Raw genomic sequence first — 16607 nt, forward strand, 5'->3', positions numbered from 1 at the left:
CACCCATCCATCACCTACCCACCCACCCATTCACCCACCCATCCATTTATCCATCCACCCATTCACCCACTCATTCACCTACCCATCCATCCATTCATCCATCCACCCATTCACCCACCCATCCATCCACCTACCCACCCATCCACCTACTTACCCATCCATCAACCCATCCATCAAGTCATCCAGCCATTTAGCAAGCCATTGCATCTTTCTGAAAAACATTTTAAGAGCCCCACTGAAATGCCAGCCACTCTGTGAGGTGCTGGAGATAAAGCTGCTCTAGCTGCCCATGACATGACTATGGTAGAGGGGACAGAGCCATGGGAACGATGATGACACAGCATAAGACATATTATGATAGACACTTGTGTAGGGTACTGTGGAAACACAGAGGAAGACCGTGGGAAAAGTGTTTCCAGACCTCTAAGGAAGTTTTGGATAGGAATGAGGAGGTGCCTTTACCCCCTCAGATAGAAGCTTGGACTGCTTGTCTTGGCAGCCCTGGGAGGCCTCGGGGTTCTTTCTTGGCTCAGCTTCAATTTGTTGTTGTTGTTGTTGTTTTTTGTTTAGGAGACAGGGCCTCTCTGTGTAACCCAGACTGGCTAGAGAACAGTGTTGTGGTCATAGCTCACTGTAACTTTGAACTCCAAACTCCTGGGCTCAAGTGATCCTCCCACCTTAGTCTCCTGAGTAACTGGGACTACAAGAACCACCACCATGTCAGCTAATTTTTATTTTTTGTAGAGATGGGGTCTCAGTATGTTGCCCAGGCTGGTCTCGAACTCCTGGCCTCAAGCCATCCTCCCATCTCAGCCTTCCAAAGCACTGGGATTAAAGGTGTGAGCCACTGCACCTAGGCTCAATGTGTTTAATATACAGAAAAGCCACATTCACATGATCTGACACACCTGTGCCCTGTGCCCCATTCCCTGTGCTGTGATTAGGTAGGTCATGCGTGAAGATGGCCTGCCTGAGCCCTTGCCTCTGTGGACTCTGTAAAGTCCCCCATGTTCAAAATAACAAATAAATGTTTTGCAGCTAAGCTGGTCTTAACTGGACAGGAAATAATCTTGTTCCAGAGCTCATTAGGATTTGAGATTGTACCCTCCTCCCCTACAGAGTGTAGATACAGCATCACTTAAGGTCTGTGGGAGATACCAACTCAATGCTACATTCTCTCCCTCCCCTGTATAGCCTGGACCAGGAGTCTGAGAAGTTGCAGACTCTTACCCAAATACCTCTTCCTTTTGTCCAGGCATCACAGAGATGACTGGATATGGCCATACAACATGAGTGCCCAGTGACAGCCTCTCACCTGAGTCCTGGGAATGAAATGCTGTGATAATGGAAAACATTGGCTTGCAGAGCTGTGGAGTTGGTCAGATGCCAGCTGTGTACACAGTCTCCACTTTGACTTCATTCTTTTCCTCCTAAGTTATAGGTTTGGGTTTCATATACAGGACAAATTTAATATGCTTATATAGACTGTTATGCATTTTTATGTGCCTCTGGACATATATCAATCTAATGAGATTGGGGTTTGGCCTGGGGTATAGCAGGGGAAGTGTTCCATAGAGCTGGTTTATTATATCATCATTCCACAAACTAAATTATCTCAAAGAGTCTACCTTTTGATCCAAACCTCCTCTATTCAAAGGCATTTTCCTCTCATTTATTGAAAGGCTGAAAAAGCAGGGCCTGGAAATGATGCTGAGTGGAGGCTGTCACTACATACAGCCCTGAACTAGTGCCAAGGAGTGCTGAGGATTGAGGACCTGTTTTCAGGGCTGATGCACATGACCTACTGGGAATGTGACTAAATCTATTCTCTCATTTTTCAACCCTATTCTCAACAGGTAAAAAATGGAATTGCCTGTTGAAACATCATTGTTCCTGTTGGGCAGATAGAGCCAAGATTGTTACCGATGCACCCGCACCCTCCATTTGTGTTAACCTTGCAGCCTTGTGCTATTCACTCGATAGTCAGTTTTATAAAAACTCGAGATGTTATTTACATTTCTTAATGCTGTGTCTTTGATACTTGCCTTTTCAGACATTCTCATCTTACAAGTGCTTCTACTTCTATCAACCTGTGTCAACTTTTTTATAGCATCACTGCTCCCTGTGAGACAGGGATGAGAAATAGCAGTATCCACATTTTACAGGTTAGGAAAACAGACGGGTGGAAGTTGAGTGAGTAGTCTTGGAAATGGATTGCAGATTTGTGACTGCTGCCCAGTTCTCTTGACCCCGACCCCCCAGCAAGGACTAGATCACAGCCCCCAGCCCAGACATGTTTCTATTTCAATTAAAGGTTGATGTTAGCAACCAGAAAATTGCAAAGTTTTTTGGCGGGGGAGGTCATTTATTTACAGAAATGATTTTAAAGACTGCATGTCTACCAAAGAAATAATAGTGTTTTTAAAATTATCACATCTCTTCAAACCGTTCCCCTCCCCTTTCCTCATTCTCTTCCTGACCTAGAATTTGTCAAGAAGGTCTGTCCGGTGCACAGAAAGAGAGAAGTCTTGGACTTGGACAGGGCCCTAGAGTGGGAAAGAAGACAATTTGTGTAGGTGTAAATCCTGCCTAAGCAGCATCTGCAGGATTCATGAGCCTTTAAACGTGCCAGGAAAGTGGTCAGTGCTTTCCAGAACCTTCCCAGGGAGCTTGGGGTTTATACTCATGAATCTGACTCTTGATTAGTGCTGTTGACCTTTTCCGGCACATACTGGGCCCCCAACAAATGTCTGTTGAATGAATGAACAAATTAGCAAACAAACAATGAGGGTTGCCGAGTAACCTGGGTAAACTGGGTCTTCCTTCGGAAGGAAAGGCAGGAAATGACTTCCAAGTGTCATACCCTTTTCCATGGATTCATGATAACATGGTTTTCCTTGAATGTGAGTTTGCTCACCAGCCATGGAGATAATAATACCAAGAGCTTAGATGGGATTCAGACAGACTCCGCTTGGAATCCTGGCTTTACCACGGAGTTGCTGAGTGATCCTGGATGAATTACTCCACTTCTCTTAAGCCTCAGTTTCCTCATTTGTCAAATGAGGGTGACCATACCTCCCTAACAGGGTTCTTACATGGATTAAATGGTATAATGGAAGTAAAGCATTTAGCCCAATGCCTGGCACAGAGGGTAAATGCTCAGTAAATGTCGGCTCTAATGTCATTATTCCCCAGGACAGTTCCTTCGGCGAGGGGAGGTGTTTTGGGACGACTTGAACTGCACCATCAAGTGCCGCTGTCTGGATTTCAACAATGAGATCTACTGTCAGGAGGCTTCCTGTAGCCCCTACGAGGTGTGCGAACTCAAAGGCAAATTCTTCTACTGCAGCGCTGTGGAGACCAGCACGTGTGTGGTGTTTGGGGAGCCACACTACCACACTTTTGACGGCTTCCTCTTCCACTTCCAAGGCTCCTGTGCCTACTTGCTGGCCCGACAGTGTTTGCAGACTTCCAGCCTCCCTTTCTTCAGTGTGGAGGCCAAGAACGAACACCGCGGAGGTTCAGCTGTCTCCTGGGTGAAGGAGCTCTCAGTGGAGGTGAATGGCTACAAGATTCTCATCCCCAAAGGAAGCTATGGAAAAGTCAAGGTGAGACCCTCTCTATCCTTCATGGGGAAGTGGAGAAGCTGGAGATTCTTCAGCCTAGGGAAGACTTCCCCAGATCCACTGGTTCTGCTGTTTGTCTCTGTACAGTGCCAAAGAGATGCACAGCTCTCCCTGCCTTGCAAATAGCTTGTAAAATACTGTACTGGGCCAAATTTTATGTGTACAAGAGCTATCCTAAGCTCTCTCCTCAACATGTCTATCTGCTTTTAAACTTATAGTACATTTATATTCCTAGTTCCCTCATAAACACTGATAGACACACACACTCACAAAAACACACAAACACACACACACACAGTCCAGAAAAACTGGAAAGAGATAAGTTTCTCATGGTCCTGGCTTGCGATAATTGTAGCCACATAGCCATGCCCTGGAGATGGTACAAACACAGTACAAACCCCCAATTCACTACAGCCTTTGATTAATAATCCTCATCCCACCTCAGCCCCAACATTCTGTTTGCTCAAGAGCTGCTGCTTCATTTTCAGAGAAACCTCCAAATCAATTGATGTCTCCAGAGGTACCACCTGTGGAGGCACCTGGATTGGCTTTGGTGACTTCCTTAGTGAGGCTTGGGTGGGAAAGTCCCATGAAAGCTCTGCCCAGACACCCCTCGAATACAGTCCCCAACTCCCACCTAGAATAACAGAGAAGAACATGGGTCTCTGCTGGCCAGTTTAGCATATGCAAATGATTCCTGTCACTGTCCACCTGGATTTCAAGCAGGGACATCAACAAAAGAGAGAAAGCAAAAAGCTACTAGCAATTACTCAATTTGTGCAGGCCCCGGTTTTCATAATGTTAATCAAGACCTTGTTGCAACCGTGTATTTATTCAAGCAGTAATAACCAAGACCACAAGGGGTTGATTGCTGCAACCCGGTGCAATCCTTAATCCCCATGCATGGAGGTCATTACAGAGATCACAAACCAGAACTGATGCCAATGCAGGGATTTATTTCTTTTTTTAAAAAATGTGTTGTAGTTTTAATTGATGTAGCATGTCCAACAAAAGGCAGGGCCAGGGAACTAATTCTACTCTTTCTGGCTCTGCATTTCCCAGGTCTGTGCAGTTTATCAGTCTCCTAATGAGGAAAGTGGGCTATTACTGTGGTTGAAATGCCAGTGTGCTTGCTATTTGGTTAGTCTCTGTAGGGACAACTCTGTATATCAAATTAAGGCTAAGGGTTTAGATACAGAAGTTTGGAGATTTTCCCTTTTAAATTTATATTGTGCTGTTGAGCACTATACTTATCCTTGTAGATAGATGCTGGCATTTCAAGCTAGAAAAAATTTTCACTAGCTTCCCCCTACTTTCCTGTATTTGGGGATGATGTGTATGATATCAGTAGTTGAAAAAGAAAGCTTCATGCTTTATTCCTATTTTGTATTTTGATTAAAATTCTTTTTCATTCTCAGTCAGATTTTTTTTTTAGAAGGAAAGGGACACCGTCATTTCTTTCAGGCCCAGCAGCTCTGCTAATTTTGCGTGACTCTGTTCCATCGTCCAAGCATAGGGCATGGATTCCTCAATTTTCTGTAGCGACAGGGAGATGTGGATGTGAATGTAAATGTTTCAGAAAGAAAAGGTTATGTGACTCCAACTGCAAGCTAACAATGGCTTCCTTTTCCTTTTGCCAAATGGTTTCCAAGCGTCTCTGAATACACCTGCCCTGCTGGGGAGACTGGCTCCATGGATGGCAGAGTCCCGACCCAGGGTGATGTGGGGACAGGCAGGGAGAGGGCTGGGAAGCAGGAAGGAGCCTGAGATGCCGGGAGGCAGCTGACTTCTTCAGCCATGCTGTGCCAGGCCAGAAATGGCCACTAAGATCTGTTCTTCTAAAACACAGATCCCCCCTTCTCCAGCACTGTCTCCATATGCTGGGATTAGGAGCTGGGTTCTGTACATGGATTTTCCCCCATTGAACTGTTCTCAAATAACAAAATAAACAGTTTAGGATTAGATATACCAGTAGGACCAAAGAAAGGCAGCATAAGTAAAAATCCATCTAGAAGTAGCGTCTCCTTCTAGCTAATACCAGTTCTCATCTTTCTTCCCCACATGAACACGAGTAGTTTAGGGTGCTCCAGTGAACAGGGAGCCAAGGCCAACTAGCCCATGGCGATGAGCAGCTTGGACTCTGGGGCTGGACCTGTTCAAATCCCTACACCACCACCGCCAGCTGAGTGGCCTGTTTGAGCTTTGTTTTCTTTGTCTGTGAGACAGGACCCTCTAGGAGGCAGGGCTCCTGGGATGTAGCTGGCCTTGGAGGCCTCTCCTCAGCACTGGGATACAGGCAGCAGGGAGAAGTGGAGAGAACCTGGCTTTGGAGCTCGACTAGGAGGAGTCAGGCTCTGTCACTTGCAAGTCACACCAGCCCCCATCCTCAATTTCCTCATCTATAAAAGGAGAAAATGATAAGGACCTCCTAAGGCTGTTATGAGAATTAAATAGAATAGCCACAGGGCAATGTCCAGTACAAAGCCTGACACACAGTAGGCCCTTGGTGCATGCTGGCTCCCTATGACCATTCCCATGGAACTTTCTTTCAGTTCCAAGACCTGTGCCTCTGTGACTCCACTTCTCTCCTCTTCCCCCTGCCCCCACCCACATCCTGGGAGAGGTACTGTGGAAGAGGGAAATGGCCAGAACGCAGGCAGAAGAAAAGCAAGTGAATAGGCGAGGCTTATCAGCTGTCTGCTAACCATAGGTTGAGGTTGAGGACAGGGTCAGAGGAATGAAGCAAGGAATTACAGTTGGGGACAAGAGTTCTCTGGGATCTCCTGCTCTAAGCACTGTGGGACACAAACACAATGACTCTATAGTGAGAGTGAAAGGGGGTGCAATGATCACTTATGCCAGAAAAAAAAAGGTATCAACTGGAACATTACTGACACCCACAGTCACCCAGGTGTCAGGTCAGCCTGAGTGCGACAAGAACAGAGGCAGAGAAACTGGCATCCTGGGGGTTGTGATGGTGGGGGGACTGTAGAAATATCCAGAACCAGCCTACCCCATGGCTTCTGCTTTGGGACACAATAAGACTTTGTCCCTTGCTAGCAGGAGCTTAAGTAAGAGCAGAGGAGCCCATTCAGCAGTTGACGTATTTGACATTCATAATTATACCAACATTGGGGAAAATTTCCCCTTCCACTTACCAGCACAGAACAATGGATAAGTGTTCAGCACTCTTACTAGCTGACCTACCCTATAATATGGCTCTTCTCTTCTTTTTTTCTTAGGGTAGGAAAAGCCATATTATAGGCAAGGTCAGCTAGTAAGAGTTGGCTAACCCTCTACCGGGAGATAAGAATTAATTAATCAACTCCTTGGTTTTTCTTTCTACTTCTAGCTCTCTGCAGGATGGTTTGTTTCTCAAGCTTATTTTCTTATTCCCTTCCCCCATTGCTATGATCTAAATATTTGTGTCCCCTCAAAATTCATATGTTGAAATTCTAACTCCTAAGGTGATGGTATACGGAGGTGGGACCTTGAGGAGGTGATTAGGTCATGAGGGTGGAGCCCTTATGAATGGGATTAGTGCCCTTAGAAAGGAGGCCAGAGGGAGCTCATTTCTTCTTTCACTATATGTGAACACAGCTGGAAGGTGCCATTTTTGAACCAGAAAGTGGGCTCTCGCCAGACAATGAATCTGCTAGCCCCCTGACCTTATACTTCCCAGCCTCCAGAACTGTGAGAAATAAATTTCAGTTGTTTATAAGCTACCCAGTTTATGGTATTTTGCTCTAGCAGCCCAAACAGACTAAAACAGAAGATTGGTACCAGGAGTGGGGTGCTGCTGTAATAAATACCTAAAAATGTGGTAGCAGTCTGGGCACGGTGTCTCACACCTATAATCCCAGCACTTTTGGAGGCCAAGGAGGGCAGATTGCTTGAGCTCAGGAGTTCAAGACCACCCTGGGCAGCATGGCAAAACCTGTCTCTCCAAAAAAAAAAAAAAAAAAAAAAAGCCAAAACAGCCAGGTGTTGTGGGGTGCACCTGTAGTCCCAGCTACTCAGGAGGCTGAGGTGGGAGGATCACTGGAGCCAGAGAGGTTGAGGCTGCAGTGAGCCATGTTTGTGCCACTGCACTCCAGCCTGGGAGATAGAGCAAGACCCTGTCTCAAAAAAAAAAAAAAAAAAGTGGTAGCAGCTTTGGGTAATTGGTAGAGGCTGGAAGAGTTTTGAAGTACATTCTAGCAAAAGCCTACATTGTAGTGAATGGACCATTAAGGGTGATTCTGGTGAGGACCAACTACTAATCTATAGAGACAGAGAGATGCATGTGGCGTCTGCCATGGTAAATTTTGGAAGGGATGCTCAGACCATCATCTCATCTCCTAGACAACTCAGAAAGTAGCAACAATGATGACAGGTAAGACCCTTGTTTTTCTCATGTGCCAGAAATCAGTGTGGGTCCAGGACACCCTGGAAAGCTTACGTGCACTTATGGTCAAGCCCACCGAGGGCTGTTCTAAGACAAGTCATTCCATCCCAGCCCATGAGCATGGGTGTCCGTAGGTGCTAGGCATGGTAAGTGTGAAAAAGAAAATTAACTCTCTCTCTTTGAGGCTTATCAAGCCACTTACTCACCTATACTAGATGCCTGGGGCTCACTCTTGATTCTTCCCTCATTTCTCATGCCCCATTGCAAAACCACCACGTCCAGCTGTGTGTGTTCTATAAGCTCATCCGTCCCTCTCATGTCTGCAGCTAGTTTAGGCTGTCATCCTCATCACCTCCCTGGACTCCTGCAGCAGTTGCCTGTCTGGCTTCTCTGTTTCTAGTCTCAACTTCCTTCAATAATTTCTTCATGCTAGCCAGAAGGAGCTTTCTAAAACACCAATCTGATGACGTCATTCCCTTGCCTAAAAGCCTTCAAGGGCTCTCCCTACAGAATAGAAATCCAACATTTGTTTTGTTTTTAACATGGCTTAAAAGGCCTTCCAAGATCTGTTCTCAACACAGAAGCCAGAGCAATTCTTTTAAAGCAGAAGTCAGATCATGCCGACCCTTTGCTTTAAACACTCCCTGGGCTCTCCATCTTGCTCAGAGTCAAAGCCAAAGTCTTTACAATGGCTGACAGGCCCTGCTTGTTCTGGCTGCTCTTCTCACTCTGACATCATCTATTGCTGCCCTCTCCTGCTGTCTCTCTCCAGCCACACTGTCCCCCACACCCCTTGTAATCCTGGGAGTGCCCAGGTATGCTCCCAACCTAAGGCTGCTGTTCCCTCCTCAAGATCCGCTCTCACCCCGGATAACCACATGGATTGCTTCCTTATCTCAGATGTCTCCTTCCCAAGGAAGTCTTCCTTGACCATCTATTTAAAATTAGAAACCCTTTTCCTTAGCACTTTTTAGAAAAGTATTTCCTGCTCTTTATTTTTCTGCATTAACACTCATCTGACATGAGTTTTACTCATTTATTTTGCTTGTTGTTGGTCTCCCCAGCTAAAATGTAAGTTCCGTGAGGCAGAGATTTCTGTTCATTTCACTTGCTGCTAATCCCCAACTCTTAGAACAGTGCTAGGTACACAGAAAGGCCTAAATACATATTTGTAGAATGAATGGACCTTGCCTGTACCTCCAGCATCATCTTCAGCCATCTCTTCCCTCTGTAGTCCAGTAACACCTCAGTGTCTGCCTCCCAGCCCCACCCAGCTGTTCCTCACCCTCCTGCCTCTGCTTTCTTGTCCTGGATTTCTCTGCCCTTCCCCTACTCTTCCTTTGGCCACTTCTATTTATCTTTAAAGACCCAGGTTAGACTTAACTGCTTCTAAAAACCTTATGTGATTCCCCTATGCTGGATTCAATGTTCATTTACTGCTCTCCCATTTTATCCTCTATTGACTCACAGTTAGAGAGTATGTTGTAAGTATCGATGCATGTCCCTCTTCTTAAGCAGACTGAAGGCTCCTGAGGGGCAGGGGCAATTATGTTTTTTAACCCTTTACATCTCAGTTCCTGACATAGTGCTTGGTACCTAGCAGGTGTTTAATTGTGTTGTTGTTGAATGGTTACATGACATAGTTCTGATACAAGGAAGTTACAAAGTACAACACTTGGAGAATACTACATCAGGACAGCCTCAAAGCTAAATGGTGTCCACCAGTGCACCCAGCACACACTCGAGCTGAGAGTAGGGTCGGGAGGACTAAAGCCAGGAAGGGGGTCCTGGAAAATGCATGACTTAAGCGGAGACTTAAAGAATGGATATTTAGAGGAATGCAGAGGAAAAGGGAGGTGACTGGTCTTTGAAGAAAAGATTTGAAGCTAGCCAAGAGCCAGCCAGGAAATGTTGACAACCACACAGTCCCCAGAGGAGTCCGTAGTGGCACTCGTATGCCACAGCAATCACAGCCCATATACACATTCCTTGGGCTGGCCCACAAGCAGCTCTCTCCATTTTCCCCCAGGCCTTTGCCTTAATCAGAGGGAAGCCCACTGGAGCCTGGACCGTTTAGGTGGCCATTGTCTCTGGAGTGTTGAGTTGCTTTGCGTTCCTTTCCTGATCTCTGCTGGAACCCAGTGCCTGGGCACCTGCTCACCTGCCTTTCACTATTACTGTTGTTGGCAGGTTAATGACCTAGTGACTTCTTTGCCCGTCACCTTAGACTTGGGGACAGTGAAAATCTACCAGAGTGGTATGTCTACTGCCGTGGAAACAGATTTTGGGCTCTTAGTGACTTTTGATGGCCAGCACTACGCCTCCATTTCCGTCCCAGGCTCCTATATAAACTCTACCTGCGGACTCTGTGGAAACTATAATAAAAACCCACTGGATGACTTCCTCCGCCCAGATGGCAGGCCGGCCATGTCTGTCCTGGATCTGGGAGAGAGCTGGCGTGTGTACCACGCGGACTGGAAGTGCGACTCCGGCTGCGTCGACAACTGCACCCAGTGCGACGCTGCCACTGAAGCCCTCTACTTTGGCTCTGACTACTGTGGCTTCCTCAACAAGACAGACGGCCCTCTGTGGGAGTGTGGCACTGTCGTGGACCCCACTGCTTTTGTGCACAGCTGCGTGTATGACCTGTGCAGTGTGAGGGACAATGGCACGCTCCTCTGCCAAGCCATCCAGGCCTATGCTCTTGTGTGCCAAGCCCTTGGCATTCCAATTGGAGACTGGCGAACCCAGACTGGGTGTGGTAAGCTGGCATCCCATCCCCATGACAGATCTGTCTTGTGCAGGGGGCAAGGATAGGCTTTGGGGGCTCCTCCAAATGTTCCTGTTAAGACTTGTGACCCAAGAATGAGGGGGACGTTGAAATTGCACAAATTACAAAGAACGAATTGTGAAAGGATCTTTACTTTTGCCCCCACCTAATACCACAGCCAGGAAACAAGAACCCACTGATGAACATACATTGTCTGGAAACATGAAAGGCATGGCAGGAAGTCCTGTAGCAGGGGACGGCAGCTCCAGAGTTGAGTGAGGAGGTGCGGTGTCCAAAGGTGGAGGTGGCTACTTTTGTGGCTGTTGAGTTAATGCAGCTGTGGGCCTGGGTCATCAAAACTAGCCCTTGGGAAAATAGCTCACCTCCCACATAGAACCTGTAGCAATTGTTCCTGGCACTTTCTTCTCTACTGTCAGACCCTTTAGGGTTTGTGCCCTGCTGCTGCTGCAGATGAGGAGTACAGCATATGAGTAAAGAAGCCCTTTTTCTTAAATGTTAGGAGTGGTTAGGAAAAGCCCCAACTTTGAGAGAAATCCTGGCTCTTTTGAATTACACTTTTGGATTAAGCATTTTGTACCATTTAATTGTCTCATTATTTTTTCCTCGTATCCCACTTAAATATTTATTTCTTTTTCTAGTTATACACAGTTTAAAAACAAATAGGTTTCATTTCCTTCCTAGTCCTTGGTTTTCTCCGTATGAGTAAATAGAAAATTGTAATCTATGCATTTGAGAGTGCTAGGGAGGTGAGAAGATTTAAAAGTTTCTTTAAGTTCCAAGGCTAGAGGGAGAATTCTTCCTATCAGTATAAGTTGGAGTCACATAAACCATCATGTATCAGGTTCAATTCTTAAGAGTTTTGGTCAAACTACAATACAAGCAACTGTATTCTTGCTGTGTGACTGACCAGCCTCTCTTATGACCAGAGCATCCATATTTGGATTCAAGTTGAGATTGAATATGGCTTCTCTTTGATCCTTATATAAGCCAAGAGCATCCAAATTACCTAACTAAAATGTTACAATGGCTACAGATATATATTTTCTAGTGGCACTACTTTCCCATCCTCTACATTTCTCTTTATTTTCTCTCTCTTATTCTGGCTCAATGGACTCTATCTAATTCAGACAGCTAGTTTGCTAGGCCCCTGAGCCCCTGCTTGTTGGATTCAACCAGACTCAAACATTTATGTAGACCCAGATGTTATTAAAGCAAGAACCAAAGATTTCTAAGGCAAGAAGGGCCTTTAGAAGACATCTTACCTTGTCTCCTGGAGAAACAGCCACACAAATTCTTTGAATTCTTTGGAGGTAGCCAGGGTGCTTTCTTATTTTTAATATCCCAGGGAATTCATCCCCACAGCCTTCCTTGGTCACACTTAGGTATTTTAAGTGCCTCCCTGTTACAAATTTCACGTTTTCAAACTACTCCTCTAATGGTTACATTTTCCATTTCTCCTGAAAATTGGATTTATTTCCTTCCAAGAATGGGCCATGCTCTTTAAAATCAGATCAATTTATATGTCCATCAGTGGAAGCTCTTAAAAGATCTCGGTAGTGTGGATCATCAAATAATAAACCTATATTGGGTAATCGGTAGTCTAGAAAGGATGGCATCCTGAAAGTTTAATTTTAGTCAAGATGATCAAATTCCAATAAAAGTTCACAGTCCAATCACGCTGCTCAGTAGTTATTTAGGAGAGTCACTGAGCTGGGTTTTACAGATACAACCTCAATTCTCTCTTCCCCGAGTGGCCGCTTGACTCACTCTAGGAACTAAATGATCCAGGAGGAGTGTTAAGATTCTGGCCGGTTAGCACTCGGGGTCCATTCACCTTGTTATCGGCTCTCTTCCTTTCCCCGCGTCAGTGTCCACAGTGCAGTGCCCGAGCTTCAGCCACTACTCCGTGTGCACAAGCAGCTGCCCCGACACATGCTCCGACCTGACGGCCTCGCGGAACTGCGCCACGCCGTGCACGGAGGGCTGCGAGTGCAACGAGGGCTTCGTCCTCAGCACCAGCCAGTGCGTCCCGCTGCACAAGTGCGGCTGCGACTTCGACGGCCACTACTACACCATGGGGGAGTTATTCTGGGCCACGGCCAACTGCACTGTGCAGTGCCTGTGCGAGGAGGGCGGGGACGTCTACTGCTTCAACAAGACCTGCGGCAGCGGGGAGGTGTGCGCCGTGGAGGACGGCTACCAGGGCTGCTTCCCCAAGCGGGAGACCGTGTGCCTGCTCAGCCAGAACCAGGTGCTGCACACCTTTGATGGCGCCTCCTACGCCTTCCCCTCCGAGTTCTCCTACACCCTCTTGAAGACCTGCCCTGAGCGCCCAGAGTACTTGGAAATCGACATCAACAAGAAGAAGCCCGATGCAGGACCTGCTTGGCTGCGGGGACTTCGGATCCTGGTGGCCGACCAGGAGGTCAAGATAGGAGGCATCGGGGCTTCGGAAGTCAAGGTAAGGCTCCTTGCTCCTTTGGAGGGGTTCCTGGTACGTCCAGCCGGGAGGAGGAGCTCGCCATCCTCTTCAGGTTTGCCTTTCTGCCTCTGCCTATGAGTGGATTTTAGAAAGAAGATGGCTCCAAAGGGGAGCGTTTTCTAATGATCTGCACCAAATAAGACTTATCAGGTGGAGAAATGGCATGCAGCTGGGATTTCTCCAATTAGATAGAGCAGGACTAGCTCTCCGGAATAGCAAATACTTACAGAACACTTACTATGTGCCAAGCACTATTCTAAGCCCCTTATAAGCAGTATCACACTTCATCTTATGATCCTCATTTTACAGATGAGAAAGCTGAGGAGCAGAGAGGCTAAGTAATTTCCACAGGGACACATAACCGTGAAGGGGGATTCACACCCGCCTGGCTGGCTCCAGAATCTGTGCTCTTAACCCTTGCACCCTACTAACTCCCCTACCCGTACATGCCAGTCTATGTGGGGTGATGTAAGGGGTGACTCCCGCCCCTCTGACTTGCTCTGAAAAACCCATCATTAGGCACCCAGACTCATAGATCCTTAGCTCTAGAAGGAATCTTGAGAATTATCTAGTGCAACTCTTCATTTCACGTGAAGATACTTACTAAAAGAGTAAGTGAAGGTCCCACAGCTAATTGTTGCAGAACTGGGATGCAACATGCATTTTATGTCACCTGAAGTCTAGTTTGGAAAACAAAAGCCAACACAGTACTGCCCAAGGAGATAATAAAATACACATCCACAAACTGGAAGGGATGTGTTTTTATTCTCATTGCCACAGTGGCAGAGATTTATTTATTAATAGACTAGCAGGAAGTAGATAGAAGAATGGACAGCTAGATCATTAGAGGTATGCTATGTGCCCTCGAGGAGCAGGGACACAGGAAAAGTAAGACTGGAAGAGAAAAGGAGCCAGAAAGGCAGGGAAGGAGGGGAGCTATTTTGAAAGGTACCAAAACAGAGATGCCAGGCAGCAGGAAGGAGCCACGTATCTAAAACGATTTTTCTCACACTTCAGTTTAGTTTGTTTTGGGCTAGCTTTGGGTCCAGAACACACAAATAAACAGCAAATGGGTCTAATCAGGGGAATCCAAAAAGAAGTAAATAAAGAAGCCCATGACAAATCGGTTGGTATCTGTGTGGGTTCCATCAGCTTCTTGACCTCTCTCAAAAGGCTAGCAATAGGGCAGACCGTGTCTTTATCCCACAGCCTAGGAAATGGGAAGTGCTCTGTGTGTCCCTGGAATTGATAAGAATGTCTTGATTTTTCAGCTGAATGGTCAGGAAGTGGAATTGCCTTTTTTCCATCCTTCGGGGAAGCTGGAAATTTATCGAAACAAAAACAGTACGACAGTGGAGTCCAAGGGCGTGGTGACTGTCCAGTACTCAGACATAGGTCTATTGTACATCCGGCTGTCCACCACATACTTCAATTGCACGGGCGGCTTGTGCGGCTTCTACAATGCCAACGCCAGTGACGAGTTCTGTCTCCCCAACGGCAAGTGCACGGACAACCTGGCAGTGTTCCTGGAAAGCTGGACAACTTTTGAGGAGATCTGCAACGGAGAGTGTGGGGACCTGCTGAAGGCCTGCAACAATGACTCAGAGCTGCTCAAGTTTTATCGAAGCCGCTCCAGGTGCGGCATCATCAACGACCCCTCCAACAGCTCCTTCCTGGAGTGCCATGGGGTGGTGAACGTCACTGCCTACTACCGCACCTGCCTCTTCCGCCTGTGCCAGAGTGGGGGCAATGAGTCAGAGCTCTGTGACTCTGTGGCCCGGTATGCAAGCGCCTGCAAGAATGCCGATGTGGAGGTGGGGCCCTGGCGGACCTATGACTTCTGCCGTAAGTTGGGGTTGGATTCTGGAAGAGGCTTTCTAGGTGGGAAATAGATGCCATACTGGGCCTTCCTCAGGACTTCCCTTCCAGGTGGGACTGAGCTCGAGGGTGATGTTAATTACTGTGTATACTTACCCTAGTCTGATGTGTCCTCCCAAAGACTCATCACCCCAAACCAGATAGCTTCTCATCTTTACTTTTGTTCCTAACTGCACAGTACCTCCTCACTGTAGAACAATTAACCATCCTATTTACATGTGGTTTTATCTAGCAGAGGGTAGAGGCACTGTCAAAGGACTAGAAATCTTTGTGATGGCTCTGTAGGTGCCTTCTCCCTTGGCAAAGAAGAGCCCCATTCATTTCAATAGGAAGTGATGGCTAGGGCGCCTTTAGGGCATGGAGATTAGCATGCTCCCCAGGGCAAACCTGACAATGGGTATGAAGAGGGTCCTGTGTTGCTGGCTTTTAATTTTGTCCCAAGAGTATCTGACCCCTCTCAGCAATGCAGTGGCAAGTACTAGTAGTCATTAGAAAACTTGCTGGGAAGACCTGATACATAACATCCTTGGTTATCGGGGAGGCCACAGGCAGAAGTAACATGGCAGAAGGCAGGACCCACTCGTGGAGCGAGAACTGCCTCATCTGGCCTTCAGCACACAACCCTCTCCCACCACAAAGGTGGGCCCCACACCAAAGCCAAGGCCGTCATTAATATTCCATCCCCGGCCGGGCATGGTGGCTCACGCCTGTAATCCCAGCACTTTGGGAGGCCGAGGCAGGTGGATCACGAGGTCAGGAGATCAAGATCATCGTGGCTAACATGGTGAAACCCTGTCTCTACTAAAAATACAAAAAATTAGCCGGGTGCAGTGGCGGGCGCCTGTAGTCCCAACTATTTGGAAGGCCGAGGCAGGAGAATCGCTTGTACCTGGGCTGCGTTACTTGCAGTGAGCCGAGATCACGCCACTGCACTCCAGCCTGGGTGATAGAGCAAGACTCCGTCTCAAAAACAAAACAAAACAAAGGATTCATCCCTGATGGCTATTTATCTGTCCTCTGTTTTTAATTGGCAAAAGTATTTTTTAATTTGAAATAATTTTAGACTTACAGAAAAGTTGCAGGAATAATACAGTCTACCATTCTCTCAGATTCCCTAATCGTTAACATTTTAACACATTTTCTTTCTAATTTTGTCTCTGAAAATATACTCACTCTTTTTCTAAACCAGTTGAGAGTAAGTTGCTGTCATTATGCCTGTTTGTACCCAAATATTTCAGTGTGTTTCCTAAGTATAAGAACAGTTATATGACCATAACATAATCATTAAAATCAGGATATTGCCATTGATACAATACTATTATGTCATCTGAAGACCATGTTCATATTTCGTTAGTGGTTCCAATCATGTCTCTTACAGCCAAAACAAAAACCAAACCCTGGAGTACAATCCAGGATCACATGTTGCATCTTATCATGATGTCT

At 46.6% G+C, this 16607-nt stretch overlaps 1 protein-coding gene across 1 annotated transcript in view; it reads left to right on the forward strand.

Moving 5' to 3' along the window:
• LOC116477078 (tubulin-specific chaperone cofactor E-like protein) overlaps positions 1–16607 on the forward strand; it is a 171086-nt gene that overhangs the window by 99153 nt on the left and 55326 nt on the right. Inside the window, exons 14-17 of the mRNA XM_032167736.2 lie at positions 3196–3608; positions 10204–10774; positions 12673–13265; positions 14558–15131. Of these exons, the coding sequence (XP_032023627.2) occupies positions 3196–3608; positions 10204–10774; positions 12673–13265; positions 14558–15131 (2151 nt within the window). The remainder of the gene's footprint in view (positions 1–3195; positions 3609–10203; positions 10775–12672; positions 13266–14557; positions 15132–16607) is intronic.

The sequence above is a fragment of the Hylobates moloch genome, unplaced genomic scaffold (assembly GCF_009828535.3).
Source record: "Hylobates moloch isolate HMO894 unplaced genomic scaffold, HMol_V3 SCAFFOLD_11, whole genome shotgun sequence".
Classification (NCBI taxonomy): Eukaryota; Metazoa; Chordata; class Mammalia; order Primates; family Hylobatidae; genus Hylobates; species Hylobates moloch.